Here is a 25,693-nt window from a genome sequence, read left to right on the forward strand (position 1 = left end):
ATGATCCAAATAATGCGTGTGCGCGCGTCTCTCCTGCCTCTCTGAAAGGGTTAAACTCAGATAAGATCCATGTGCACGGAGCTCCGCCTCCCAATTGTTGGGGCTGTTCGCCTCAGGAATCACACCACCAGTCCAGATCCCGCCCCCCGCCCCCCTCCCCCTCTCACGCCCCTCTTGGCCCCGCCCACCCGCTGACCACATTGAAATGGGTCTGAGGTTGTTGTCAAACAGAACAGTGAGCCGAGCATCCCTCCTCCTCAGCATCTCCGATACAGCAGTCTCCGATAGAGTAGTCTCTACAGCAGCGTCTGGTGTCACAGCAACCTTCTGACATTAACTCCCATCAGAGACTGACAGGCTGCAGTGGGAATGCAACGACCAGCTAAGCTGAAAAAGCTGAAGAACATGGCACGGCCGTGTCACGCGTCTTTGTTGTTTCTGCTCTGCTCCCTCGTTCAGACAAGTAAGTTCAAAATCTTCATTTCAACCTGAGCAATTAAGTCATTAATTAGCAGTGTTTTTGGACTTGGCATTTAAACAAACTTAAACATTTAAATAAAAACTTGATGTTGTTTAATAGAAATATGTATTTAAGTTAGATAAGTATGATTTTTTTGTGTGGGTTTTATGTGTGGGTTTAAATTGCCCACTCCTGTCCTCTGACAGCGCCCGGATGCAAGGTGGTGGTGGTGGTGGTGGGGGGGGGGGGGCGCAGTTATTCACACAATATAGGTCAAATCTCTCCCTCTCTCATAATTAATGTTTTCTCCCCCACTCTGCCTCAGATTGTCCCATAATGAAATCCATGCATTGTTGGCTTACAGTACGTTTTACCTTTTCATTTTTGAATCCTTATACTTGCATGTAAATGTATATCTATCATCTGCATCAACATCTATCATGAGAACATTTAGATGCATTTTCTGTAGGTTATTCTACCTATAGGCCTATGATGCAATATCCAGCCTGTTTGCATTTCGGCTCTCTCCCATCACGTTTCACCTAAACGCCCTACTATTGCTGAAATGAGTGGGAGCCGTCCAGCTCCTCCTCCTCCAATGCAAACACAGACATTGTCTTGACATTGACAGCATTCCTGGAGTTTTAGAGTTCACTCACAATGCCGATTTTGCTCGGATATAAAAGAGATTCTCAGAGAACTTAATGCTGTAAATTGTACAAGCAAGAAGCAACCCTCAATTTTATATATATATATATATATATATATATATATATATATATATATATATATTAGGGCTGCCCCCTCTTAGTGGATTAGTCGACTAATCGGTCGTTTTGGTCTTAGTCAACTTAGATTTCTTTAGTCGATTAGTCATGTTTTATGCTTTTTTCATGCTGAATGACTTATTTCCAAGAAACGTATGAGCACATCTCTGGTAAACACAAGAATTAAAGTGGTGCTCTTGCATGATTCTTTGCGGAGAAACTGAGATTTACAGATCTGTCGATTAAATCAACTAATCGATTAGTCGATACAATTGAATGAGTGTTAGTCGACTAAGAATTTCTTCAATCGAGCACAGCCCTAATATATATATATATATATAATCACGGTTCAAAATTAGCACCATTTACCATCCAAATGCTGGCAGATTTGCTTCACTCACCAGCCAAAAAACAATGGTAATCTTTTGATTGGCTGGTAAAATTTGAACATTCACTAGCCATTTGGCTGGTGGACGAAAAAGTTAATTTTGAACCCTGTATATAATGCACCAAGTTAATGTTTAGATAAAGAAATGACCCCCCCCCCAAAAAAAATAGTTTGTTTAACCCCTGGGTTGTTTCCAAAATGAACACTTTTTTGGTGCCTTTTTGTTGTTGCTTTTGACGCTTTAAAAAAAAGTTTTTGTCCCTTTTTTTGACTTTTTTTCCCCACTACCACCCTAGTAGATACACCACTGACACCAACTTGTTACACTAATGTTACACTTATTCTAGGAATTCATGGTCAACAAACCTCATTTATATGAAATTATATCTAATTTTTGAATCAAAATAGCTGAAATTATGAATTATTTTGACGAATAGTTAAGATCAGAGGATGTTGAGTGGATCACAGACTGGTTTATGTCAAAGTTTAGTCAGGATATACTGTTTTAAAACTATTTAATTATTCTTTTTCAAATGCTATATAATTGAATAAAACCCTAAATGTAAAGACAGTAGTGAACTGATCCTTCATTTGACTTGCGAAGAGCGTTGTATGGAACAGTCCGTGTTATTTTTGGGCACTTTGGTTGATGGAAACCCAAATTCCTGATAAAGTACTTCTTACTTAAAGCTTTAGTGCTTAACCTTTTGATATTAAAGGACAATTCTGGTGCAAAATTAACATAGGGGTTAATAACACATGATTACCGATTCTACCGTTCTCTGGGATATGTTTTCATGCTAATCTAATGTGTCTCTAGCTTGAAACAAGATAGCGCAAACTGCTAATTAGCTTATAACGCTAGTCGTCGGGGCAGAGACTAAAGTAAAAAGAAATCTCTATTTCTACACCACTAACAAGGCTCAAAATATCACCACACTTCAATGGTAGCATAATGAGGGTCCCTACATGTTAACCCAAGCATTGAGAACTGTGTAAGTGTACAGACAGTTTATTAAAAAGATAGATTATAAAGACAGTCGCGTTCACGTATACAAGCAGGCGCCATCTTGGGAAAGCATTCCCGACCAGCCGAACGCCGAACGCCATGTTTGAGCTATGTTACTGGTTACTGGTTGCATGGCGTTCGTCGTTCGACTGGGGGCGACAGAAACTGCGCACTATAGCTTTAAAAGGACTAACGTTATAGTGACATATTTAAAATATTAAAAGATTGAGTTCAGGATTTTTGTATAATCAATATCAGATCACTCAAACAAAGATTGATTTTAATTGGAAATGTAATTATTTTAACCCAGCCCTACATTGCTGAAATGAATGGAAGCCGTCCTCCTCCAATACAAACAGCAGACAGTCTTCACACAGCATTCCTGGAGTTTTACACTGCAGTTAAGTCACCGACAGACCTGTTCCCAGTATGTTGGTTCTGGGAAAAGGTGTGTGGTGAAACATGTTGGAACTGGTTGTTGTCGCTTGTGCACATTTCCTCACTGGTACCGAGACAGACAGGGCTGGGGATCGCCAATTTTCACAAGGTCCCGGGCCATTACATTTCCGATTCGATATCAATAAGGTTAGGGAAATGTCAGTTACAATACCCATTTAGCTCAGATATAAAAGAGATTCTTGTACAAGCAAGAAGAAACCCTCAAATCAGGTAAAAGTAGGGATCGACTGATACTGGTTATTCAAGGCAGATACCGATTATTATTAGTAATCAATCAGAGTTTATTATTGCACTTTTCATACATAAAAATGTAGCACAAAGTGCCTGATACACACACACACACACACACACACACACACACACACACACACACACACACACACACAGATATACATAACACAATTGCCCCCCCCCCTTTGTTTGTTATATTTTGTCAGTCCAAAACTCAAAGATATTCAGTTTAATATGATAAAAAAACAGAAAAAGAGCAGGAAACCTCCACATTTGAGAATCTGAAAACATAATTTTCTGCCTTTTTTGCATGAAAAATGACTTTTAACAATTAATAGATTATCAAAATAGTTGATAGATTTTTCTGTGGGTCCAGTACACTAATCGTTGCAGCTCTACACAGAACAGGCAACAAACATGTTATTCCTGCAGCAGATTTGTACTCGGATCAATAATGCTGCCATCTCTGGGACAGGCTGTCTTTCGGGGACTGACCGTACTGTGCCCGTTAAGTAAATAACCAACATGAACTTGGATTTGGGTAACGTGTCATCGGTTTCAGGGAATGGGAACTGATCTATAAAGTTGACAAGTTCCATAATTCAGGGAAAAGGTTTGAAATCTACCTCAGTTAAACAGTTTTCTACTGTGTATTTTGTCTTTTGTAGTAGTAGTACCTACAAGGATATCCTTTTGATAAGACCCGGTTTGTCAACATGAAACTTTTTTTATGGCAAGGGCAATAATGCCGAGCCTTTCACACCTAGTCATAAATATATTAGGGATCGACCGATACTGGTTTTTCAAGGCCGATAGCGATTATTAGTGACTGACATACATTTACAGTGAAAATGAAAATCTTTAAAGGTCCCATATTGTAAAAAATTAGATTTTCATGTCTTGTTTGATTATTAAGAAGGTCGAGGTGCTGTATAAATATTTTTAAGTATTAAGATGCTCAATCCACAGAGAAATGTACAGTACATAGCCCGTATTCAGAAACTTTGCATTTAAACGAGCCGTCAGGACTTTTGTACGTTTGTGATGTCACAACTATACTATATATAGGTAGAAAGTGCCGCTACAGTGCCGTTACAGTCATTCTCCGGCTGAAATGACAGTGCAGAGACACAGAGAGCGCAGATGCAAAAGACCTGGAAACACTGACCAATCAGAGCAGACCGGGCATTTTTAGGATGGGGGCTTAAAGAGACCGGCGCTAAAACGGAGCGTCGTTTTAGACGCAGGTATAATCAGACAGACAGTATGAAAAAAATAATATTTTTTTCAACATTTAAGCATGTAAACGTGTTCTAGTAGAAATCCAAAATACAAGTATGATCCTGAAAATGTGGTTTGTGTATTTGGTTGTGTTGTGTGTATTTGCAGCGTGTTTGCTAAATGCTGTGCGTGTGTTGTCAAATGAATGAAGATGTTTTCTTAATTTGCTTGTGTTTTGTCTATTTGCATGTGTTTTTTTAGTTGCAGTGCGTTTGCCCCTGTCGGACACCCTAGTTTTGTCAAAAAAAAAAAAAAAAGAAAGTCTTTGGTTTGTTCATCTCACTTAAAATTTCCATCTAATGCACTGAAAAAGCAATTGATCTTATTATTCTAGTACCAAAAGGTTCAATTCTCATGTGCAATTTACATAATAATAGATCGATTCTTGGCGTCCGTGTATTGATACAGTATTGCCACGGAAAATATTGCGATACTATGCTGCATCGATTTTTCCCCCTCCCCACCCCTAGTAGAGTTACTTCACAGCCATAACACTGAAATGACTGTTTGCATCCATATGGAGTCATAAAATACTAATGCAGTGGTGAAAAACTTTCCTCAACCTGCAAAAGAGAAAAAACAGACTCTCCTTGTTTAACCAAGCATCAACAGCATTAATGTTGTCAGCCATTCATAGCAATGCATAATTCACGATTTAGCTTTTAGGGCACACACTTATGAAAATGTAAACACTTACACATTAATACTTCATTAGAATTATAAAGAAAATCTTCGTTTGTCGCCAATCGTCGATTAATCTGTCGATTATGTTCTCGATGAATGGCTCAGTTGTTTGGTCTATAAAATTTCAATAAAGGATTTTGAATCTTGAATCTTGAATCTAACTGCATAGCCGCTGGAGGTAACAACCCCTCCCTTTGGACCCGTTCAGAAACAGGTGGCCATCCAGGGTTTAGAGCCCCCGGGGGGCCAGAGGGAGGAATGGCCTCTGGGACCTTGTCCTGACATGCTGTGTCTCTGATGTACAGTCTGATCGCTCCGTCTGGTTCAGTGGCTTCATCGGGTCCATTAAAGATGGGGGTTGGGAGGGAGACTCCGGGTCTTCAGCAAATTAACTCATTTCAGACGAGCTTCCATTTCGGCCAGCATAATGTAGCATAACGTAATGACTGGAAAATGAGATCTCTCTATTGTGTGTTATGAACAGGGTTCAAAATGAGCCTTTATTGTCCACCAGCCAAATGGCTGATGGTGTCAGTGTTCACATTTTTACCAGCCACTCAATAGATTACCATTGTTTGTTTTTTGTTTGGTTGGTGAGTGAAAGCTACCAGCCACTTGCATATTTTACCAGCATTTGGATGGTGCTAATTTTGAATTATGATTAGGGCTGGGTCCCGAACTTTGATACTTTTTTAGGCACCGGCCGAATTGCCTCCTTACTATCGGGTATCTATAAAAATGCCTTGTCATTCCCCAACACCAGATATCAATACCTAACCATCAGCTTCAGTGAGCCAATAGGCCTTCAGCATGCTTCTACTGAGATGAATAATTAGGAGTGGGGGGGGAAATATATTTTCCGTGGCAATACTGTATCGATACACAGACGCCAAGTATGGATCTTTATGATATATGTGTTGGTCAGTCTGTCTGCTTGACAATCCCATTTTGCAGCAATGAAATTGAAGTGAGATGAACAAACAGAGAAATATATCTTTTTAGATAAAACAGATGTTGACAGTTTCCTTTTGGGGACATCATTTGAAATTGGGAAAAATTTGAAGTTGGAAAAAAGTTAATAAATTGCAATATATCGCAGAATATTGCAATATGTTTAAAATCGCAATAATATCGTATCGTGACGATGATGATACCGTATCGCGAGGCCTCTGGTGATTCCCACCCCTATGAATAATGTTTGTGATTGGTTGTCTAATGTTACACGTCGCAGATACACACAGGAACAACTCTGTAACACACCGAGACAGGCTGACGTGTGTGTTGTTGATCAGATCTCATAATGCTTGTGATTGGCTGTCTAACATCGTAGAGACATGCAGAAAAACGTTACTACAGAGACGGGCTTACATGTGTGTGTTGTATTTTGAGAGGCTTGACTACAGTGTGCGACAAGAAGATATAAAGGAGCCGACACACAAAATTGTGAATAATGTAAAAAACTAATTTGAACTAAAATTTGAACTGTAATGCGTAGTGTTGTAAATAATTTTTGTTAAAATGGATTCATAAAATTTGTTTTGAAAAAAAGTATCGTGAAGGAACCTGTTTCGAAGTCACGGTATCGAAATCTTTTGGAAAAATACCCAGCCCGTATTATAAACTTGCCATATCAGCAGCTCCCTGATGAAAAGGCTGATAAATGCAGGCTTACATTCAGTAAGTGTCCCTGTTTGACTAACCGTTTAACCGTTTTATCTGCCTTAGTTAAACAAGTACAAACAGGCACCTGGTGTTTGGATACATGTGTGTGTGTCAGAGTATTTACCTCCCAGCTCCTTTATCCTTTGGTGGCTTTATTAATTACCGTCTTTGACATCGCTGAGACATAGTCCCTCCCTTCACTGTATTGAAACCCAACTGTGGGTGCCAAAAATAACACTATCACTGAACTCAAACTGACTTTCTTTGACATGAGGCAGTGTTCTGTGTACCCGCTCTGAAAAATTAAAATACTACTGAATGTGTGCTTGCTAGGGATGTAACGATGCAGTGAATTGGTTGTGATATTGATATATATACAGCATATATGTACGTGTAAAGATTACTGCCGTTTGAGATTGTCTTAGCTTTAGTGCGTAACTTTTTGTTATGAATGAACGTCCGTTACATCCAATCCGTTGCCAAATGAGTTGCTCCACACAACTCTCCCTGGATTTCTCAGTATGACTATGTTCAGAAGATTTGAGTGAAACTGGAGTGAAGATAATGACCTCTTCTGAAGAGTCCATCATGTTTTTTAATCCTCCGTGTCCTCCTTGGCTACTAGCAACTGCGTGAAAGGGAAGGGGGTGGTCACAGAAGGCTTGTATCATGTGGAACGCGCCGACAGTTTTGTTGTCATTACTTAGTATTTGTCATGGGGGTGACAGAAACTACGCACTAATGCTAACAATTTTTTATTGTGATGCAATATTTTTAACTTCCTAGGGCATAATCTACTTTAGATTTCACTTGTTGGACTTCAGACGTCACTACGTCTTCTTAGTTGATTTATTTGAAGAGATTTTTTTTCTATTTATTTAGTTACTTTGATGTGGGATTGAAATGTTGCTCAAGATAAAAATACAATTTCAGTTTTACTTTTGATAAGAGGACATGTCTGTCGTTTTGCACATTTTATATAGATTAAGGAATTATTTCCAGTCGGTTGTCTGCAGCTTATTCTGTTAAAAATGCTGAGAAAATCGTATCGTGAACTTAAAATTGTGAATCGTATCGAATCGTGGAGTTGAGTGTAGCGTTACATCCCTAGACGCAGCCCTATGTTAAACATAAGCATATTACCATTTTCATTTTGAGCATTTTTCCATGCTAGCATTAGCAACTAGCTCAAAGCACTGCTGTGCCTATAAACATCCCTGAGCGGCTAGCATGTTCTGCAGAATTATGACTTCACTTCTTTTCATTTGCAGCCATGTCTGTGTTTATGAGGAGTCTTTCTGTATTGGCCCCTGATAGATGACACTTTTAGTTGAACTGTGTGTTTATATCTGTCTGTTACAGATGCTTTGATAACATGTGGAAGCAACCAGTTCCAGTGTGGGAACGGGAAATGCATCACGGTCAGATGGGTGTGTGACGGCACAGATGACTGCGGCGACGGCACCGATGAACTCCCCGGTACCTGCAGTGAGTATCGCGCATCGCTCAACATGAGAATGGACACGTTATGGCTGTGCATTCACACCTGTCCCTACCCACAATCCCTCAGTGGGATGATTATATAGTCTCAGTTATTGTTTTTTCTGTGTATTTCACTTCCAGTGGCCAAAACTTGTAGGCCGACAGAGTTCAGCTGCACGGACCGCCTTAACCAGTGTGTACCGAGCACCTGGCGCTGTGATGGAAAAGCCGACTGTGAGAATGGAGCAGATGAAGACAGCTGTGGTAAGCCGAGTTAACGACAGGCTGCCGGACACCCACACATCTGTCTTACTGTTTCCTTAATCGTATATGTAATTTATTGCTCTAAGAATCCACATCTTCCTCCTCTCATCTCCTTGTTGCTCCCTGCTGTGAAGTGCTCCTGCTGGGGTGTCACGATATCAAGTGTCATTGATCGAAATGAGCTTTCCATTTTGACTATCGAAATCAAAAGCTAGATTGGCGATTCTCCTGAGTATAGTTTTTTGTCTCCACCACCACCTACTTGCGCACGTCTGAAGAAAAACAACAGACACAGTGTAGCCGCGTGGCAACATTTTGCCTTCCACACGAGGGAGTTTTATAAGAAACAAAGGTAAAGCATGTGGGCTCTGTGGCCGATGGGACTCCATGGTGCCTTCAGGTGCATCACAGTAAACTAATGGTGCAATCAACTGCACTACGAGAAAACTCAGCTCAAAATTGTTGTTGCTAAGTACCCTTCTGCCATCTAGTGGCTCTAATTATGGCATTGTTGTCCCTGTTAAAAATAATACTAAAATAATTTAAGGGGCGCCCCTGTAGCTCACCTGGTAGAGCGTGCGCCCCCATGTACCAAGGCCCAGTCCTTACCGCAGCGGCTCATTTAAAAATGCTTTTTCTTCGAATTTTTTAAATCGAATGTAAAATAGAGATAGGGTCCCTTAGAGATAGGGTGAGAAGCTCAGTCATCCGTGAGGAGCTCGGAGTAGAGCCGCTGCTCCTTTGCGTCGAAAGGAGCCAGTTGAGGTGGTTCGGGCATCTGGTAAGGATGCCCCCTGGGCGCCTCCCTAGGGAGGTGGTCCAGGCACGTCCAGCTGGGAGGAGGCCTCGGGGAAGACCCAGGACTAGGTACAGGGATTATATCTCCAACCTGGCCTGGGAACGCCTCGGGATCCCCCAATCGGAGCTGGTTAATGTGGCTCGGGAAAGGGAAGTTTGGGGTCCCCTGCTGGAGCTGCTACCCCCGCGACCCGTTACCGGATAAGCGGAAGAAGATGGAGAAGATGGATGGATGTAAAATAAAATTGTGGATATGGAGAATCGTGACACGCCTAGTTCCTGGTCTTTCATTACTCTGACCGCCCCGTTATGTGTCCTCCCTCTTAGCGCCGAAGCAGTGCGCAGACACCGAGTTCCGCTGCAGGAACGGCCAGTGCGTGTCGTCCTCCTTCGTGTGTGACGACGAGGCTGACTGTGACGACGGGAGCGACGAGGCCTCGTGCCCGGTCGCCAGCTGCAGCCCAGGGTCCTTCCAGTGCAACAGCACCGTGTGCATCCCCCGCCTGTGGAGCTGCGACGGAGACGCCGACTGCTCCGACGGCTCCGACGAGTGGCCCCAGAACTGCGGTACGAAGACGCCCAACTCTGCTCCCGCCCATCAGTGCTCGTCCCTGGAGTTCCGCTGTGGCAACGGAGAGTGCATCCACGGTAGCTGGAAGTGTGACGGAGGAGCCGACTGCCTGGACCAATCAGACGAAGCTGAATGTGGTGAGTAAGATTACAAAATCCTTCTTTTCCTCTTGATGTGACACTAGTCATGTTTCCATCAACGTGTTTTTATGCGCACTTTGAAGTACCGCATTAGAAAATGTTGATGGAAACGGCAAAATTCGGAAAAACTTTCTCGGATTCAGCAGACTTTCTTAACTGCTCAAACATGTCCTAAATTGCTACATACTGTCAATAGTTTCATCATCTCTTGTACTCACATGTCTACCTGTCTCTACCATCCCTCTAGCACGTTCCACCTGCCGTCCTGACGAGTTTGAGTGCGGCGATGGCACGTGCATCCACGGCAGCCGCCAGTGCAACCATCAGTATGACTGCAGGGACATGAGTGATGAGGCTGGCTGCGTCAACGGTACCAATCTCTTCCCCTACCCTTTTCTATCGTGGTAGTATCTTTATTAGTCTCCCCAAGGAGAAATTTGTTTTGGATACTGGGAGAAATTGTTGCAAGAGTTATAACAGAGACACACAACAAGCACAGGGTTAAAACAATTAAAAGACAAATGTACAGGAAACATTTGGGCTACTCAAAGAGCTATGCAAATTGCAAATGACCATTTTCTATACTTGTGCAAAAAAGCCATCCTTCCTACATTCTTCTGTTCCCCCATTCATGCCTTACAAACACTCATTCCTACTTCCATAAGCATCCATGCATTCAGTCAGTCATGAATAAACATTCATTTATCCATCCATAAAAAAAATCCATACATTCAGTTATAAATATGCATTCATTCCTCCATTCATATCCATACATACATTCAGTCACAGATATACATTAATGACAATTAAATGCAAAAATCTCTGGTCTGTGTCTGTAGCTGAATCTTTTGTTTTTTAACAGCCACCCAATGTGAGGGCCCGACCAGGTTTAAGTGCCGCAGCGGGGAATGCATTAGCATGGAGAAGGTGTGTGACAAGCAACGTGACTGCAGGGATTGGTCAGATGAGCCTCTTAGGGAATGTGGTGAGCACCGAGGCTTCTCATGCATAACTGTCTGGTTAATTACTACTTGTGTGTTAATGAGGGTGTCTGCAGCTTTAGATTGCTAGTTACTGCACATCCTCAGAAAAGAAAGATGGTAAACCTTTTCCTACTCCCACTGCAGGCTCCAATGAGTGCCTGTACAACAACGGCGGCTGCTCGCATATTTGCAATGACCTGAGGATCGGCTACGAGTGCCTGTGTCCTCGTGGATTTCACCTGGTTGACAAAAAGCGCTGTGAAGGTAACACCCTGCCACACAGTTACACTTAGAAATGCTTTGTATGTTCTCTTAGTCTCGCATTGCCAGCTCTGTCTCCACAGTGCTGGGGAGTAAGGTCTGGCTACACCACAAATGCATACTGGGATAGGAGAAAAAAACACTGTGGGTTGTTTGCATTTCTTTAAACCAGAGCTTCTCAAAGTCCGGACCAAGGTCCGCAATTGGACCGAACAACAAGTCAATCCGGACCCAGCCCGTACCTTAAGTTATGAATGCAAAACCTTTCATAAATTGTAACGTTTTCTATTTTAAAATACATTTTTTATTGACCAATAAATTGCTAGTGACGTTGAAAATACAGTAGTGGTGTAACGGACTGTAGTTGACACCCGCCCCACCTAGACTGGGTAAACCCAGCCCGATCTGCCGGCGATTTGATTTCTCCCTGCAGCTCAGGCTGGAAACCTGTACGTTTATCTATCCTGCTTCCGTTACAATTTTGCGGGGACCAATCACAAACTGGCTTATGCACCTGGCGCGCTATTAGTGGGTTAAACACGATTACGATAGAGAAGCGACGGCAAGCCGTTGATGCCGCTGTCACTGCTACGTCACCCAGATCGTTGGTCTGATTGGTTGAAGGACTATCCAATTGCGTACAGAGTCATTTGAACTATGCCCGTTGATCTTGTGCAGTAGTGCAGTAGTGCAGTAGAAACTCCCCAGACTAATGTTCACTCTTAAAAGATTGAGCTTGGTCTGCTGATAGCCAGATTACCTCCCACCCTAAAAAGATGAGTAGTTTTGGACTTTTTTTTACAACTGAAAATAAAAAAATTGTTATTAGAGAGAAAGTATGCTACCGAAAAAAGGTACCTATTTCCAGGTAGTGGTATTGGTACCAAAGTTTACCGCTGAGTACTCAACTTGAAAAAGTGTTTTTGTTATTGCCAATCGTTTCGGACACCTAGAACACACACCTGACCTAGAATATTTTTTTAGATGCGGATCTTTCAGTGATACGTTTGAGAACCCCTACTTTAAACCAATCACAATCATCTTGGGCGATGCTAAGCTCTGGACTCAGCGACGGCGGCTCTGCTAAATAGCCTCAGGAAGGAACTTGTTCTGGTGGAACATTTGCACCCCGCAAAAGAAAACTCCACATACAATATCAAATGAAGTTAACTGTTGACACAATACAGTAACGTGAGCTATTTAAATTAGCTGATACATGGTTAAACCTCATTACCGGGTGTACTTCGTCCACAGCAATCCCACCAACCGGTCCCAAAATGTCCCAGTTAGAGAGGAAATGCCGTAAACATACTCTTTGTAAATCTTTACGATCATTCCCCGAAAGAACCAAGCAGACCTGCCTTGTTGCAAGATCTTCAGCGTGTAGCTTGCTAGCTCGAAGGTTGTTGTCGTTTCCCGTAGCGAAGGGACACGACAACACACAGAGAGCGGAAGGTGAGGGGCAAACAGGGGCGTCGGACTGGGGGGGGGGGAGGGGACTGAGTACCCAGGGCCCTCATGTGAGGAGGGCCCAAAAAGATGCTAGAATGAATACCTGTGGATGCGGGGAGGGGCCCATAGAGAATACCTTTCTACAGGGCCCAACATTTTGTGCAACGCCCCCTGGGGACAAAGCCAGACATCACACCCCGGATTTCAGGCTTAATTCTGGAAATGTACTTCTGTTGATCCAGACTAATGTTCTCTCTTAAACGAGAACTTGGGTCAGATTAACAAATAATGTTGCAATCTGTTTACTCTGACGCAACCTTTTCCATGTCCCTGTCTGTGCCGCCAGATCAAGAGAGATCACGTAAATCTTGCAGACACAATGACTCAGCACGCTGCTTATTTGCACTGTCGTGTGCGTTTCATTTCGTTTTTCTTCCCTCTTCTTTGAATCAGATATCGATGAGTGTGCCAACCCGGACACCTGCAGCCAGATCTGCATCAACCTGATTGGCAGTTACAAATGCCAGTGTGAGGAGGGTTACCAGGTTGACCCGGCAACCAAAGCCTGCAAGGCCATCGGTAAATATCAGCGCTCTGTGTTCTTTCCCGAGCGTCCGCTGCATTAATATGTAACACTTTAAAGATAATGAATAGCTTTCTCAAAATGTTATTTTTCCTTTTTACGTTTTTGAAGATAATAAATTGAACTCCTAGTGTGGATTAGTCTGAGCAAGGCTGCTACTGAAGTCTCCACACTTTTTGTGTCACAGAATATAAACTTTGCTTAGCTAGAATCAGAGAATTTAGACCTTTTTTTCATTAATAAAATGACTCTAATCGACAAAACATTTTGTATTTTTGTATTTAACGGTGGCTCAGTGGTTAGCACTTCTGCCTCACAGCAAGAAGGTTCTGGGTTCAAACCCAGGTTGTTCCGGGCCTTTCTGTGTGGGGTTTGCATGTTCTCCCCGGGTGCTCCGGTTTCTTCCCACCATAAAGACATGCATGCAACTAGGACTACAGTTGAAAATTAACTGACTGGCTAACACTGGGGCATTTACAGAAATGTAGATTAATGTGCATTGTCCTAATCAAAATAAATAAATCTTAAATTTATTTATTTCGAGCATGTCAAATTCCACAACATATCCAACAAAATAGAAAAAAAGGTTGAAGAGAAAGAGAAAGAGATAACATTTCCTTCATTTACAAGGAGTAGGAAGTATAAAATTATTTAATCCTACCATAATTAAAGGAGAATTCCGGTCGATTTCAACCCGTAGCTCTGTTGTCTGTACATTTGGAGTGCTGTCAGTAGCGAGAAAAACGAAAACCAATCGGTGCTGCCTACACCGTGTTATCCTCCTGCTAGCGTTAGCACCCAGGAGGCTGAAACAGGGCAAGTTTTAAACGTGCTTTTAGCCTCTTAACATGTTCAAAATGTCATTAAAAGTGCCTACCCATGTGAAGTGATTCCTTCTGAGTGAACACAGTGAATCTGACTGCAGTAGATGTGAAAGAAATGCATAAAAGTTGTGCTAATTCAGCCCTGTTTAGTTCTGGTGTTGAGACTGCAAGACGAGTGCTTAGGGACCGTCTACAAACTACAACACTGAAAAGAGATACAACAAAAATATTTATTAATTTAATGATTAAATAAGGTAGTGTCTCCAAACTTACCTCAACTATAACTCGTCTCCTGCTAGCTGTACTACATCATTTACCTTTTAAAAATAAGCATATGCCTATTTTCTTAAATATTTTTGTATCTCTTTTCAGTGTTGTAGTTTGTAGACGGTCCCTAAGCACTCGTCTTGCAGTCTCAGCACCGGAACTAAACAGGGCTGAATAAGCACAACTTTTATGCATTTCTTTCACATCTACTGCAGTCAGATTCACTGTGTTCACTCAGAAGGAATCACTTCACATGGGTAGGCACTTTTAATGACATTCTGAACATGTTAAGAGGCTAAAAGCACGTTTAAAACTTGCCCTGTTTCAGCCTCCTGGGTGCTAACTCTAGCAGGAGGATAACACGGTGTAGGCAGCACCGATTGGTTATGCTTTCATTAGATAGGTGAGAGTAGAGAGATGATAGAAAATTAGCTGAGAGAGAGATAGTGTTCCTGATCAGAGACATACCTCAAAATTGACTGGCCGTCCCTAAAAACATCTATTTTCACTTTTTTGTTTTTCTCGTTACTGACAGCACTCCAAATGTACAAACAACAGAGCTACGTGTTGAAATCGGCTGCAATTCTCCTTTAAATCATTATTTACCAAAACGTTGGCGATTAATTTAATAGTTGACACCAATCGATTAATCTTTGCAGCTGTAGTTTTTTGAATGTGGGTTGTGTAAGTTTGTTTAACCCTTGTGTTGTCCTCCCGGGTCAAAATTAACACTTTTTCAGACACTGTTTGGACATTTTTGTCGCTTTTTTTTGGAATTTCTGGTCAATAAACCTCATTTATATGAAATTAACTAATTTTTGTGTTAGAAAAAAGCAGAAATTATGAATGATTTGGACTAATAGTTAAGATCAGAGGAATGAAGGTAATGGATTATCACAGATATGTCTGTTTAGTCAGGATAATGTTATAAAATTGAATAATTAATTTTAATTTCACTTGTGAAGAGCGTAGAATGGAACCATCAGTGTAATTTTGGGGCAATGTGGTTGAAAGAAACCCAAATGTCTGATATAAAAAGGATATGTGTGGAGAAAAAAATTCAAATTTCAGTTTGACTTTAAACAAACATTCCCACAAAAGTACTAAGAAAATCACTTGTCTGCTCTGATTTTGTAGGTACAATCGCCTACCTTTTCTTCACCAACCGCCACGAAGTCCGAAAGATGACTTTGGACAAAAGTGAGTACACCAGAGTGATCCCCCGTCTGAAGAATGTCGTGGCTCTTGACGTGAACGTGGCCGCCAGAGAGCTCTACTGGTCGGACATCTCCCAGAAGAAGATCTACAGGTGAGCGGGAATGAAATCCGAATAAAAGCTGTGTGTTTGTTCTTTCCTTTCCTGCTTGACGTCCGGCTCTTCGCTTTTCAATCCAGAGCTCAGATGGACTCGGCCGAAGACCCCGCGCATCACAGCGTAGTGATCGGTAGCGGCATCGATGCCCCTGAAGGCATCGCTTTCGACTGGATCCACGGTAACCTGTACTGGACGGACAGCATTCGCAGCAGCATCAGCGTGGTAACTGCCGACGGTAGCCGCCGCAAAACTCTCTTCCGCCAAGGCTTGTCCAAACCTCGCGGTATTGTGGTCGACCCCCACAGGAAGTAAGTCTAACAATGCCAGGAAAAGCCCAGTGACTACGTTCACATGTACATAATATGGTTGGTTTATGTACAGTAACCATAGCAACACACAGAGCTGATCGTAAGCCGTAAACAGGCAAGAGAAATTAACTTTCTCTCAAATTCAGATTATTAGTGTGCATGTAAAAGTACCCAGTGATGCCTTAATCCTTTTTAGACTCTTGTCTTCATTTGTGTCCTTTCTAAATGATGTATTTTAGTTTTCTATGTTTTACTGACAACATATCTATGTTCTCCTAGCTTCATTTACTGGACCGACTGGGGGAATCCCGCTAAGATTGAGAAGGCAGGTCTTAACGGAGGAGACCGCACCGCTCTGGTCACTGACAACATTGTGTGGCCGAATGGAATTACACTCGGTAAACTCTAGCGTGCATGTCTCTCTGGTTTCAAGTTTGTTTTTTTTTATCTATTCATGTGAAAGCCAGTGGTCTGACCTGTCTGCTTCCTCCCCAGACCTGGTGAACCAGCGGCTCTACTGGGTGGACTCTAAGCTGCACACCCTCTCCAGTATCGACGTGCAGGGCGGTGGGAGACGCACCATCATCATGGACGAACACAGGCTGGCTCACCCACTGGGCCTCACTGTGTTTGAGGTACTTGTTGTGAAACCACCTGATGAGCTGTTACGAAAATATGTCAATACAACAGTTCAGTTCAGTCACTTCATTATCCCAGATGGGAAACTTTATTGGCAGGCAGGAGCACAAGATAAAAATACAAGTAAATGAAAAGACACACAACAACAACACAAAAAGCACAAAAATCTTTCCTGTACATACAATGTACAGAACACCGTTTTACACAATACTACAGCAGCAATGTGCAATTCAGTCTCTCCAGAAAAACGCAATCGCATAATTTCTTTCATAATTTTTCAAATACGCCGCACTTTCACCGCATAAATTGTCAATTTCCGCAGAAAATATGCAGGGCTTGCATGATTTCATAATCCCTGCATTTTCGTTGCAAAAAAGTCACATATATCTGAAAAATGTTGTGTTTACTTCACACAAGAGCAGCCATTTTCCCCTGTTGCCATGGGAACGTTATGAAGTGACGTTATGAAGTGACGTTATGAAGTGACGTTATGAAGTGACGTTATGAAGTGACGTTATGAAGTGACGTTATGAAGTGACGTAATTACGCGACGTGAACATCATCGAAAAGCTGCAAACCCCGCGATGAAGCCACGATGAAACCGCAGTTTTTGCAAGTTCCTGCAATTTCATCGCATAAAATTGCATAAATATCTCGCATATTCCATCACATTTTTTAAGAAAACGTGCCGCATAACCAAGGATTTTTGCCCGCAACAATCACAAAAAAACTCCACATTTTTCTGGAAGGACTGCCAATTTTTCTTGAATTGAGGTCCTCTGAATCTACGACCTAAGGGGAGGGTTTAAACTCAAGAAAAAGTGTCTCCTCACTTCATGCATAAATAGAAGTACTCCTCACTGTTACTACTCTGTCCTCAGTCTCTTACATGCTCACGGTCGGTTGTTTTCTTTGTTCTTCTAGGATAAAGTGTTCTGGACAGACGTCAGTAACAACGCCATCCTCAGTGCAAACCGGCTGACGGGTGAAGACATCACGCCAGTGGCAGAGCACCTGACATCACCAGAAGACATTGTTCTCTTCCATAACCTCAAACAACCTGCTGGTAAGAGACACAACACTGACACGTACTGTTCAAAAGTGTGCTCACACTCCAGAGCATGTGAGCGCTGCAGTGTTGCCAACTCTTCTCCAATGAAAGTAGCTAGAACTGATGACAACATACTCTCATTTGCATATTGTCAACATCATTTAGTAACATTTGCATAAAGTTAAGAGGCTGTGGTGGCTGACTGCCTGCTACACAATGCAAGAGGAGAGGGAGAGAGATCCTGTGCTGTTGGCAGAAGAGCTGTGAACTGTGACTACTTCATGGAAATCAGTTACAATTTAATAGTCTGAAGTAGCTAAATTTATAGCTAGCCACCTTTTAGAAATAAAGTTGCTAAGAGGTTCTGAAAAGTCCCTTAATCCAGCGAGAAGGTAGCCAAGTTGGCAACACTGTATGCTTCGTCTTGCTGAGAGTTTTATAAAAAGATGAATAGGGTTGGGTACCGAAACCCGTTTCCACTATGGAACCGGTTCCTACGCAACCAGTAGGAATCGGACCGGATTAGAACGCAAATTTTGGTTCCTCATTTCGGTTCCACTTAATGTGTCGACCGAAATATTTTCCCTCTGTTGCTCCGAAACAAACGTAAAAATATGACAGTTTCTCTGTAATCTACTGTTAGCTAGCTACCGTAAATGCAGGCTACTTTTACTTATGATATATTTAGTACTTTAAAATGTTAATATATTGTTAAATTTAAATAATTTTCTATTTTAAGTAAAACTCATAACTATAAAAGAGCCTTTCTTTGATGTCATTTTTCAGTTTTTCAAGAATCGGTTTAAAAGTTTAAAACTTTTAAAAGTACCGGTTCGGCATCGGAATCGTAAAAATCCAAACAATACCCAACCCTAAAGATGAATACCGCTCTCATTTCTGCACGTAAATATGTAGCTAGCTAAAGCCAGCAGGTGCTTAGCTTGAAGAAACGGGGGGGGTCACCTAGTTTCTCCATGTTTCCAGCTAGTTAGTGAGCTTTAGAGGAGCTGGTCGGTGGATTTGATTACCACTGGACAGAGCCAGGATGGCTGTTGACCCCTTTTCCAGTTTTTGTGCTAAGCTAACCTCCCACTGGCTGATTAGCTAAAGTTATTAGTTAACGTATAGTGCGTATACATGTAAGTAGTATCAATCTTCTCATCTAACTTAAGCGTATTTCCCAGAAACTATTGCTTTATTGTGATATTTTTGACAATGGCTTCAAAACACGTAAAGCAGTTAAACTAAAGTAAAATGTCATCCTGTTTTTCCATTGCAGGGAGGGATTGGTGCAAGGTATCCGGCTGTGCATTCTTGTGTCTGGCAGCTCCTCAAGTGGGCAGACATCCCCCCAAATACACCTGCGTCTGTCCCGATAACATGATGTTAGACAGGGATATGAGGACGTGTGTACCTGGTATGTAAATGATCAAAGCAGATATTCTGTTGAATGATATCGAGAAGAAAATGACAACATCCTAATTTTTGTCTTCTAAATAAATATTATTGAATTCAGTTCACACGCTCTTATTTCTGACTCTCACTTCTCCTCTGTTTGTGTTCTTCACCAGCTGTTCCAACACCTGCAGCTCCCGTGGAGCCTCATGTTCCAGCAACCGACCCCCCTCGTCGGCCACCAGTGCCAGCCAGCACCACACCTAAGCCCCTAGTCCGCACCACGCCGAAGCCCGTTGTCCGCACCACGCCTAAGCCCCTGGTCCGCACCACCACAGTGCCCGTTGTCATCACCAGCACTGCAGCCAAGCTGGTGCCACGCACCACCAGGCCTCCTGTAAGGACCACCACACCTGAACTAAGGACCGCGTCACCCCAGCCGGTGAACCCTAAAATTCCCCAGACCACCACAGAGGCTCCAGTCACCTCTCCAGGCAAGTACCATAATGTTTTGTTAGATAATTAAGGTGAAATTGTGTAGATGGTTTACATTCCTTTTGACCATTTTACAAAGTTTGTATGAGTGCATTGTCCTCAGCTCTGACATAAAACGACTACGTTTACATGCACATAATATTCCGTTTTGCCATTATTCCGAAAAAGACAATATTCAGACTAAGCTGTTTACATGGCTAATGAAAGTAAATATTCCACTAACATTCACGTTTACATGCAGCCGTGCAAAATAGGAATTTTCCAAAGTTTTCCACCAGTGATGGACTTGTTCGACCGTGTGAATGCAGCCTCCCTCTTTCATTCCTTCAACTACCTTCTTGAAAAGGTCGGCGTTGTGATGTTTGTGCAATATCCAAAAACCTGTTGATATCCACGACTTTCATAATGTTTAAAAGTAGCAGCCCTGCAAACTGTTGGCTGGTTGGTGTGTGTACAACAACCATAGCAACGAACGGACAGAAATGGCCGTAAGCTGTAAACAGGCAGGAGCTCGTAAACTGTCGCAAACTGCAGTTAAAACTCAGATTGAAACGCAGATTCCGAATGCGCTGTATACATGTTCAAAGAATGCTTCATAAACCTGAATAATACCGGCATATCCCACATCTTAATCGGAAAAAAAATGCTATATTTGGAAAAGGCCTGATGGAATATGCCATTTACGTGACCCATATCAAATTCGGCATATTGTCATATTAAAGACCTCAGATTACACTCATTTCATTTCCAGGTTCATAATTGTATTAAGAGGTTATATCAGAATAGGTCTACATGGTTTAATTTTCAAAAAAAACATATTTTTGTTGTACTGCACATTGCTGCAGCTCCTCTTTTCACCCTGTGTGTTGAGCTCTCTGTTTTAGCTACAGAGTGAGACATCTCACTTCTGTTCTATCTTTGTTGGGAGTCGCACATGCTCAGTACCTAGGTAAGGACTACTAGCCAGTCAGAAGCAGAGTATGAGGGCGTGCCCTGACAGTACCTAGGTAAGGACTACTAGCCAGTCAGAAGCAGAGTATGAGGGCGTGCCCTGACAGTAGCTAGGTAAGGACTACTAGCCAGTCAGAAGCAGAGTATGAGGGCGTGCCCTGACAGTAGCTAGGTAAGGACTACTAGCCAGTCAGAAGCAGAGTATGAGGGCGTGTCCTGACAGTACCTAGGTAAGGACTACTAGCCAGTCAGAAGCAGAGTATGAGGGCGTGCCATGCTAGCAGCTAGGTGAGCATTATAACGTGTGTTCCAAAGTGACCACGTTTGTCTCTGAAGTAAAGGCTGGACTACAATAGAGCTGTTTGGAGCAGTTTGTGAACAGTGTTTTCTGTTGGAGATGGTAAGTCCCTTTGGGGTGGACTTTGGGCTTTTTCACTTTGTAAACCTATAACGTGCACAAAAAAGATATATAACACAATAAAGGAAAGAGAAAAAGCCAAAAAGCAGAATATGAGCACTTTAAGAATAATAGTAGCTATGAGTGTGCATGTAAAGGTACTCAATGTGAGTGCAGGTCAGCTTCATGTGTCATTAAAACATTATTATTATATTTTTATATATAATACATTATTTTCTTGTGTTTATCGTTCCTTCAGATTTTCATCATGAATTTGCTGCAGCGATCCCCAACCCTGCCTCTGACGCCCCGATAGCTCTGTACATCGCATTACCTCTGGGTGAGTTGCTTTGGCAACCGCTTGCAAAGCCAGCTTCTTCTTCAGATAAATATAATTTTTTTGAAATGAAAACATTGTCAAACATCATGCTTAACACCTTCTCTGGATCTCTCTCCCTGTGTCTGCCTCCTGTAGCGATCGTTTGTCTGGTGGCCGTTGGTGCCGTGCTGCTGTGGAGGAACTACAGGCTGAAGACCACCAACACGATTCACTTTGACAACCCTGTCTATCAGAAAACAACTGAGGACCAAGTGCACATTTGGAGGACCCACAGCCCTGACGGTTACTCCTACCCAAAAGTGAGTCTACTTTCACAGTCTACAGTTCATCCTGTTTGAATTTATAGTTTGTTGTAATCAGCACACACGGTACGCTACAGTAACCTGACTCCGCCAGATGGATTGCTTGGCATTTGCTCGGCATATCCATCTGGGAACTTTGCATTGGAGAACTTTTGGGAAGGGGCGAAAATACTGGTTAGCTGATGAGCCAATCAGATCAACGATATATCAAACTCTTGCTGAAACCAGTCGGGAGAAGAGCAAAAACATCTTTTCCTCCGAGAAAAGCCTCCAGTGCCGTTTTTTGCTCTTCTTTCAATGAAGGAATACTTTCTAATTTGGATAAAACTTGCGCGATAGCTACGCTCATCTCATCCGTGGAAACCGCCACGTTGTTTAGACTGAACAGTCGCTTCTCGTTGCGTCACACCTAAACCTGCCTCAAAACCAACGCTGATTGGTCGGTCGTTTGGCGAACGGCTCCAAATTTCAAGATCTCAAGATGCCAGACTGATCTGCGAGTGGCAAACTGGAGCTCGCCAGATCAGGACGGTCTCACGAGGCTAACGCTACAGTAAAAGAATCTGACATCCGTTTTGTTTGCTGTCCTTTCAGAGACAAATTGTGAGCTTGGATGAAGAGGCAGACAATCCAGCCTTCACAGACAACTGAAGCACATCAAGTAGAGTGGAACGTAGAGCCTCGATGATAAGCTACCTTGGACGTCCTGTTGTATTTTTACCTCACACGGCATAACGATATGGAAGTCAAAGCCAGTATCAGAACCACTATATCCTCAGAGACGAACAAACGCTCTACAGTGGAAAAAAATATATTTTTTTAGGGTTTTCTTTCCATCAAGTTGACAATCCGTTCCTCATCAAATCATACCAAATCAGCAGATGATGGATTCCTCAATCTAACTTTTGTTTTTACTCGTTATCCTAACTGTGATAAAACTGGAGAACAGGTCACTGTTAAAGGGGCTGTACTCGAAATACAGAAAAAATGTTTTATTCCGGCCCATATGTACGAACGTGCACACGCGGAACTAAACCTGGAAACAAAGACCAGATAAACTCGGGTTACAACACACACACAGAGGGTGTGTGACTTCATTTTCTGCTCAGGATGCCATTACTCCACTATATTTTTACAGAGCAAATATTGGTTTGCTGCTATAATATTGTTTTTTTTGGGGCATTTCTGCCTTTATTGGATAGGAAAGCTGAGATATGAAAGGGGAGAGAGAGGGGGGAAGACATGCAGGAAAACCATCACAGGTCGGATTCGAACCCTCGACCTTCTGCGTTGTGCTATAATAATGTTTTGAATGTCGAGTACAGCCCCTTTTAATCCTTGTGTTATCCTCCCGGGTCAAAATGAATACTTTTTCAGACACTGTCGCTTTTTTTCCATGTTTTGCTTACTTTTCAACATTTTTGGCGCTTATTTCAATGTTTGGTGGCACTTTTCCCCCATTATCACCAGTATATTCACCACTATAACCAACCTTATTTACACTAGTTTTACACATCTTTTTGGGAATTTCTAGTCAATAAACCTCATTTATATGAAATTATCAAATTATTGTGTTAGAAAAAAGCTGAAATTATGAATGATTTCACTAAAAGTTAAGAACAGAGGAATGAAGATAATGGATTATCACAGATATGTCAAAGTTAAGTCAGGATAATGCTATAAAATTATATAAAACGCCCAGAATTCAATGAAAGAGAGATCAGATCCTTAATTTCACTTGTGAAGAGTGTTATGAAACCATCCATGTTATTTCGGGGCAATTTGGTTAAAAAGAAACCCAAATGTCTGATATAGTAACTTTGAAAACGGGTCAAATTTGACTCGAGGACAACATGAGGGTTATGTCACGTAATGTCTTGTTTTTCATGCAATAAGTTTAGAGTGTTGTACATATCACTGTTAATTATTTTCGTTCATGGAACATTATCAAAACCTTATTTGCCATTTTGGCCACTCTCTTGTGTGTATGGTAAATACAAGGCAACCATCATAGACTGTATAAAAGATGGATTTAGTCTCCGTGACGTCACACATGGGTTTCCAAAGAGCCGATGTGAAACTCAATGTGGGCTCCAGCTGCTACAGTCCGTGTTGGCTTTATTTATCAGCCCCGGAGTTTACTGCTTGGCTACCACGACGAGACGGTTAGCTTAGCTCAAAGACTGGGAGCAAGGAGAAACAGCTAGCCTGAATTTTTTGATTGTGGGTTTTGTACAGAATAAATAAAGGAGATATAACGTGTTAATCAGGGAGCTTAAGAGATGCTGGCTGGCCGATTTTATTATCTTGAGAAAGAGCCATGCTAGCTGTTTCCACTTGTTTCCACTCTTTTTGCTAAGCTAAGCTAACCAGCTGCTGGTTTAATCTACATATTTAACAAACAGATATGAGAGTGGTATCAAAACTGTCGACAAGAAAGCAAATAAGCCCATTTCCCAAAATGTTGTACTAATCCTTTGATTATGAAGCTCATCTTAAAGCCGCCTACACATGATAAGCGAGCGGTGCGTGACGCCAGGGGTAGCGCAGTGAATAGTTGGGCGCCACCGCTCTCCCCATAGGAAATGAATGGAAGAGCCAGCGCAAAGCGGTTTAGCCAGCTATCACGTGTAGGCGGCTTAACATAAAGACTTTTTGCCTTTATGCTTTGTTGTCTGTACGGAACAACAAACGAGCAATTATGTGTAAAGCAATGCTAAACTAAGCTAATCGCCTTATGGCTCCAGCTCCATACTTAACGCACAGACATGAGAGTAGAGTCAATCTTCTCACCTTTCTGCCTAGAAAGTGAATATATCTCCCCAAATGTATATTTGTTTATTGGAAGCAAGTATCTAAACCTGACTTTTATCCCATAACTATTCTGTATCGACGATGTTTAATTTACGGGATAATTTTGGCTGGATGTCCGTCACCTTCCTCCTCTTTGTGTTAGCATTCTAAACTCCGGTCGATTCGGGAAACAATCCTCCGAGCTAGAACCGACAATCATATTATATCAATCTTTTTTTTTTAGTAAAAATCTTATCACACACTCAACAGCCATTTTAATTCCAGAGCTCACATCCCTATGTGCACGTTCCACCAAAACAAGTTCCTTCCCTGAGACTATTTAGCAGAGTCACCGTTGCTCCGTCCGGCACTTAGTGCCGCCCAAGACGATTGTGATTGGTTTAAAGAAATGCCAATAAACCACAGCACGTTTTTCTCCCATCCAGGAATGCTGTGTGGACTAGTTAGACCCTACTCCGAGGAGGGTCTGGCAATACGAGACTACCCCTTAACAAGCACTTACACTAGAGCGGGTTTAAAGTTGAGCATAGGTGAATATAATACTTCTGCATGTGCCAGTTTAACCAGTGTGACCTCAATAAGTCTCAATAATGTGTGTGTGTGTGTGTGTGTGCCGATTATTTTCTCAATTAATCAATTAGTTGTTTGGTCTATGAATGTCAGAAAATGGTGAAAATGTTGATCAGTGTTTCCTAAAGCCCAAGATGACGTCCTCAAATGTCTTGTTTTGTCCACAACTCAAAGATATTCAGTTTACTGTCACAGAGGAGAGAAGAAACGGTAAAATATTTATATTTAACAAGCTGGAATTTTTCCCTTTTTCCGCAAAAAATGACTCAAAGCGATTAATCGAGCATCAAAATAGTTGGCGATTAATTTAATAGTTGACAGCTAATCGATTTATCTTTGTAGCTCTATCATCATATGGTCACAACACAGGGTTTTTCAGCAGCTGTTTTTTGTTTCAGAGTTTCTCCGAACACTTTTTCCAGCTACTCTTTCTTTTCAATGTGTGATTCCCCTCTCTACTCCCCTCTCGAGAGTACCAGTGCATTCCTCAGGCTTTGATGTAACCGTGTGACGAATGGGGCCGTGTCTAAATATCTTTACCATGGCACGT

General features: G+C 42.0%; 1 protein-coding gene across 1 annotated transcript; it reads left to right on the top strand.

Annotated features, from left to right (window-relative positions):
- The first annotated feature begins 255 nt into the window (after positions 1-255).
- ldlra (low density lipoprotein receptor a) lies at positions 256-22,510 on the top strand. Its single transcript, XM_031320769.2, has 18 exons — positions 256-463; positions 8,304-8,429; positions 8,565-8,687; positions 9,813-10,193; positions 10,444-10,566; positions 11,059-11,181; positions 11,324-11,443; positions 13,346-13,471; positions 15,704-15,875; positions 15,962-16,189; positions 16,469-16,587; positions 16,685-16,824; positions 17,753-17,894; positions 19,159-19,296; positions 19,451-19,768; positions 21,377-21,457; positions 21,593-21,756; positions 22,354-22,510. The coding sequence occupies exons 1-18, from the start codon at positions 370-372 to the stop codon at positions 22,408-22,410; spliced, it is 2,775 nt and encodes a 924-aa protein (XP_031176629.1). The 5' UTR covers positions 256-369; the 3' UTR covers positions 22,411-22,510.
- The last annotated feature ends 3,183 nt before the right edge of the window (positions 22,511-25,693 follow it).

This window comes from Sander lucioperca, chromosome 21 (genome assembly GCF_008315115.2).
Source record: "Sander lucioperca isolate FBNREF2018 chromosome 21, SLUC_FBN_1.2, whole genome shotgun sequence".
NCBI lineage: Eukaryota > Metazoa > Chordata > Actinopteri > Perciformes > Percidae > Sander > Sander lucioperca.

Bases quoted from the DNA above. Each gene is read 5' to 3' on its own strand.
- ldlra (XM_031320769.2), top strand. From the start codon at position 370: ATGCAACGACCAGCTAAGCTGAAAAAGCTGAAGAACATGGCACGGCCG. The intron at 10,194-10,443 runs GTGAGTAAGATT...CCATCCCTCTAG, and splicing joins ATCAGACGAAGCTGAATGTG to CACGTTCCACCTGCCGTCCT. The intron at 10,567-11,058 runs GTACCAATCTCT...GTTTTTTAACAG, and splicing joins TGAGGCTGGCTGCGTCAACG to CCACCCAATGTGAGGGCCCG.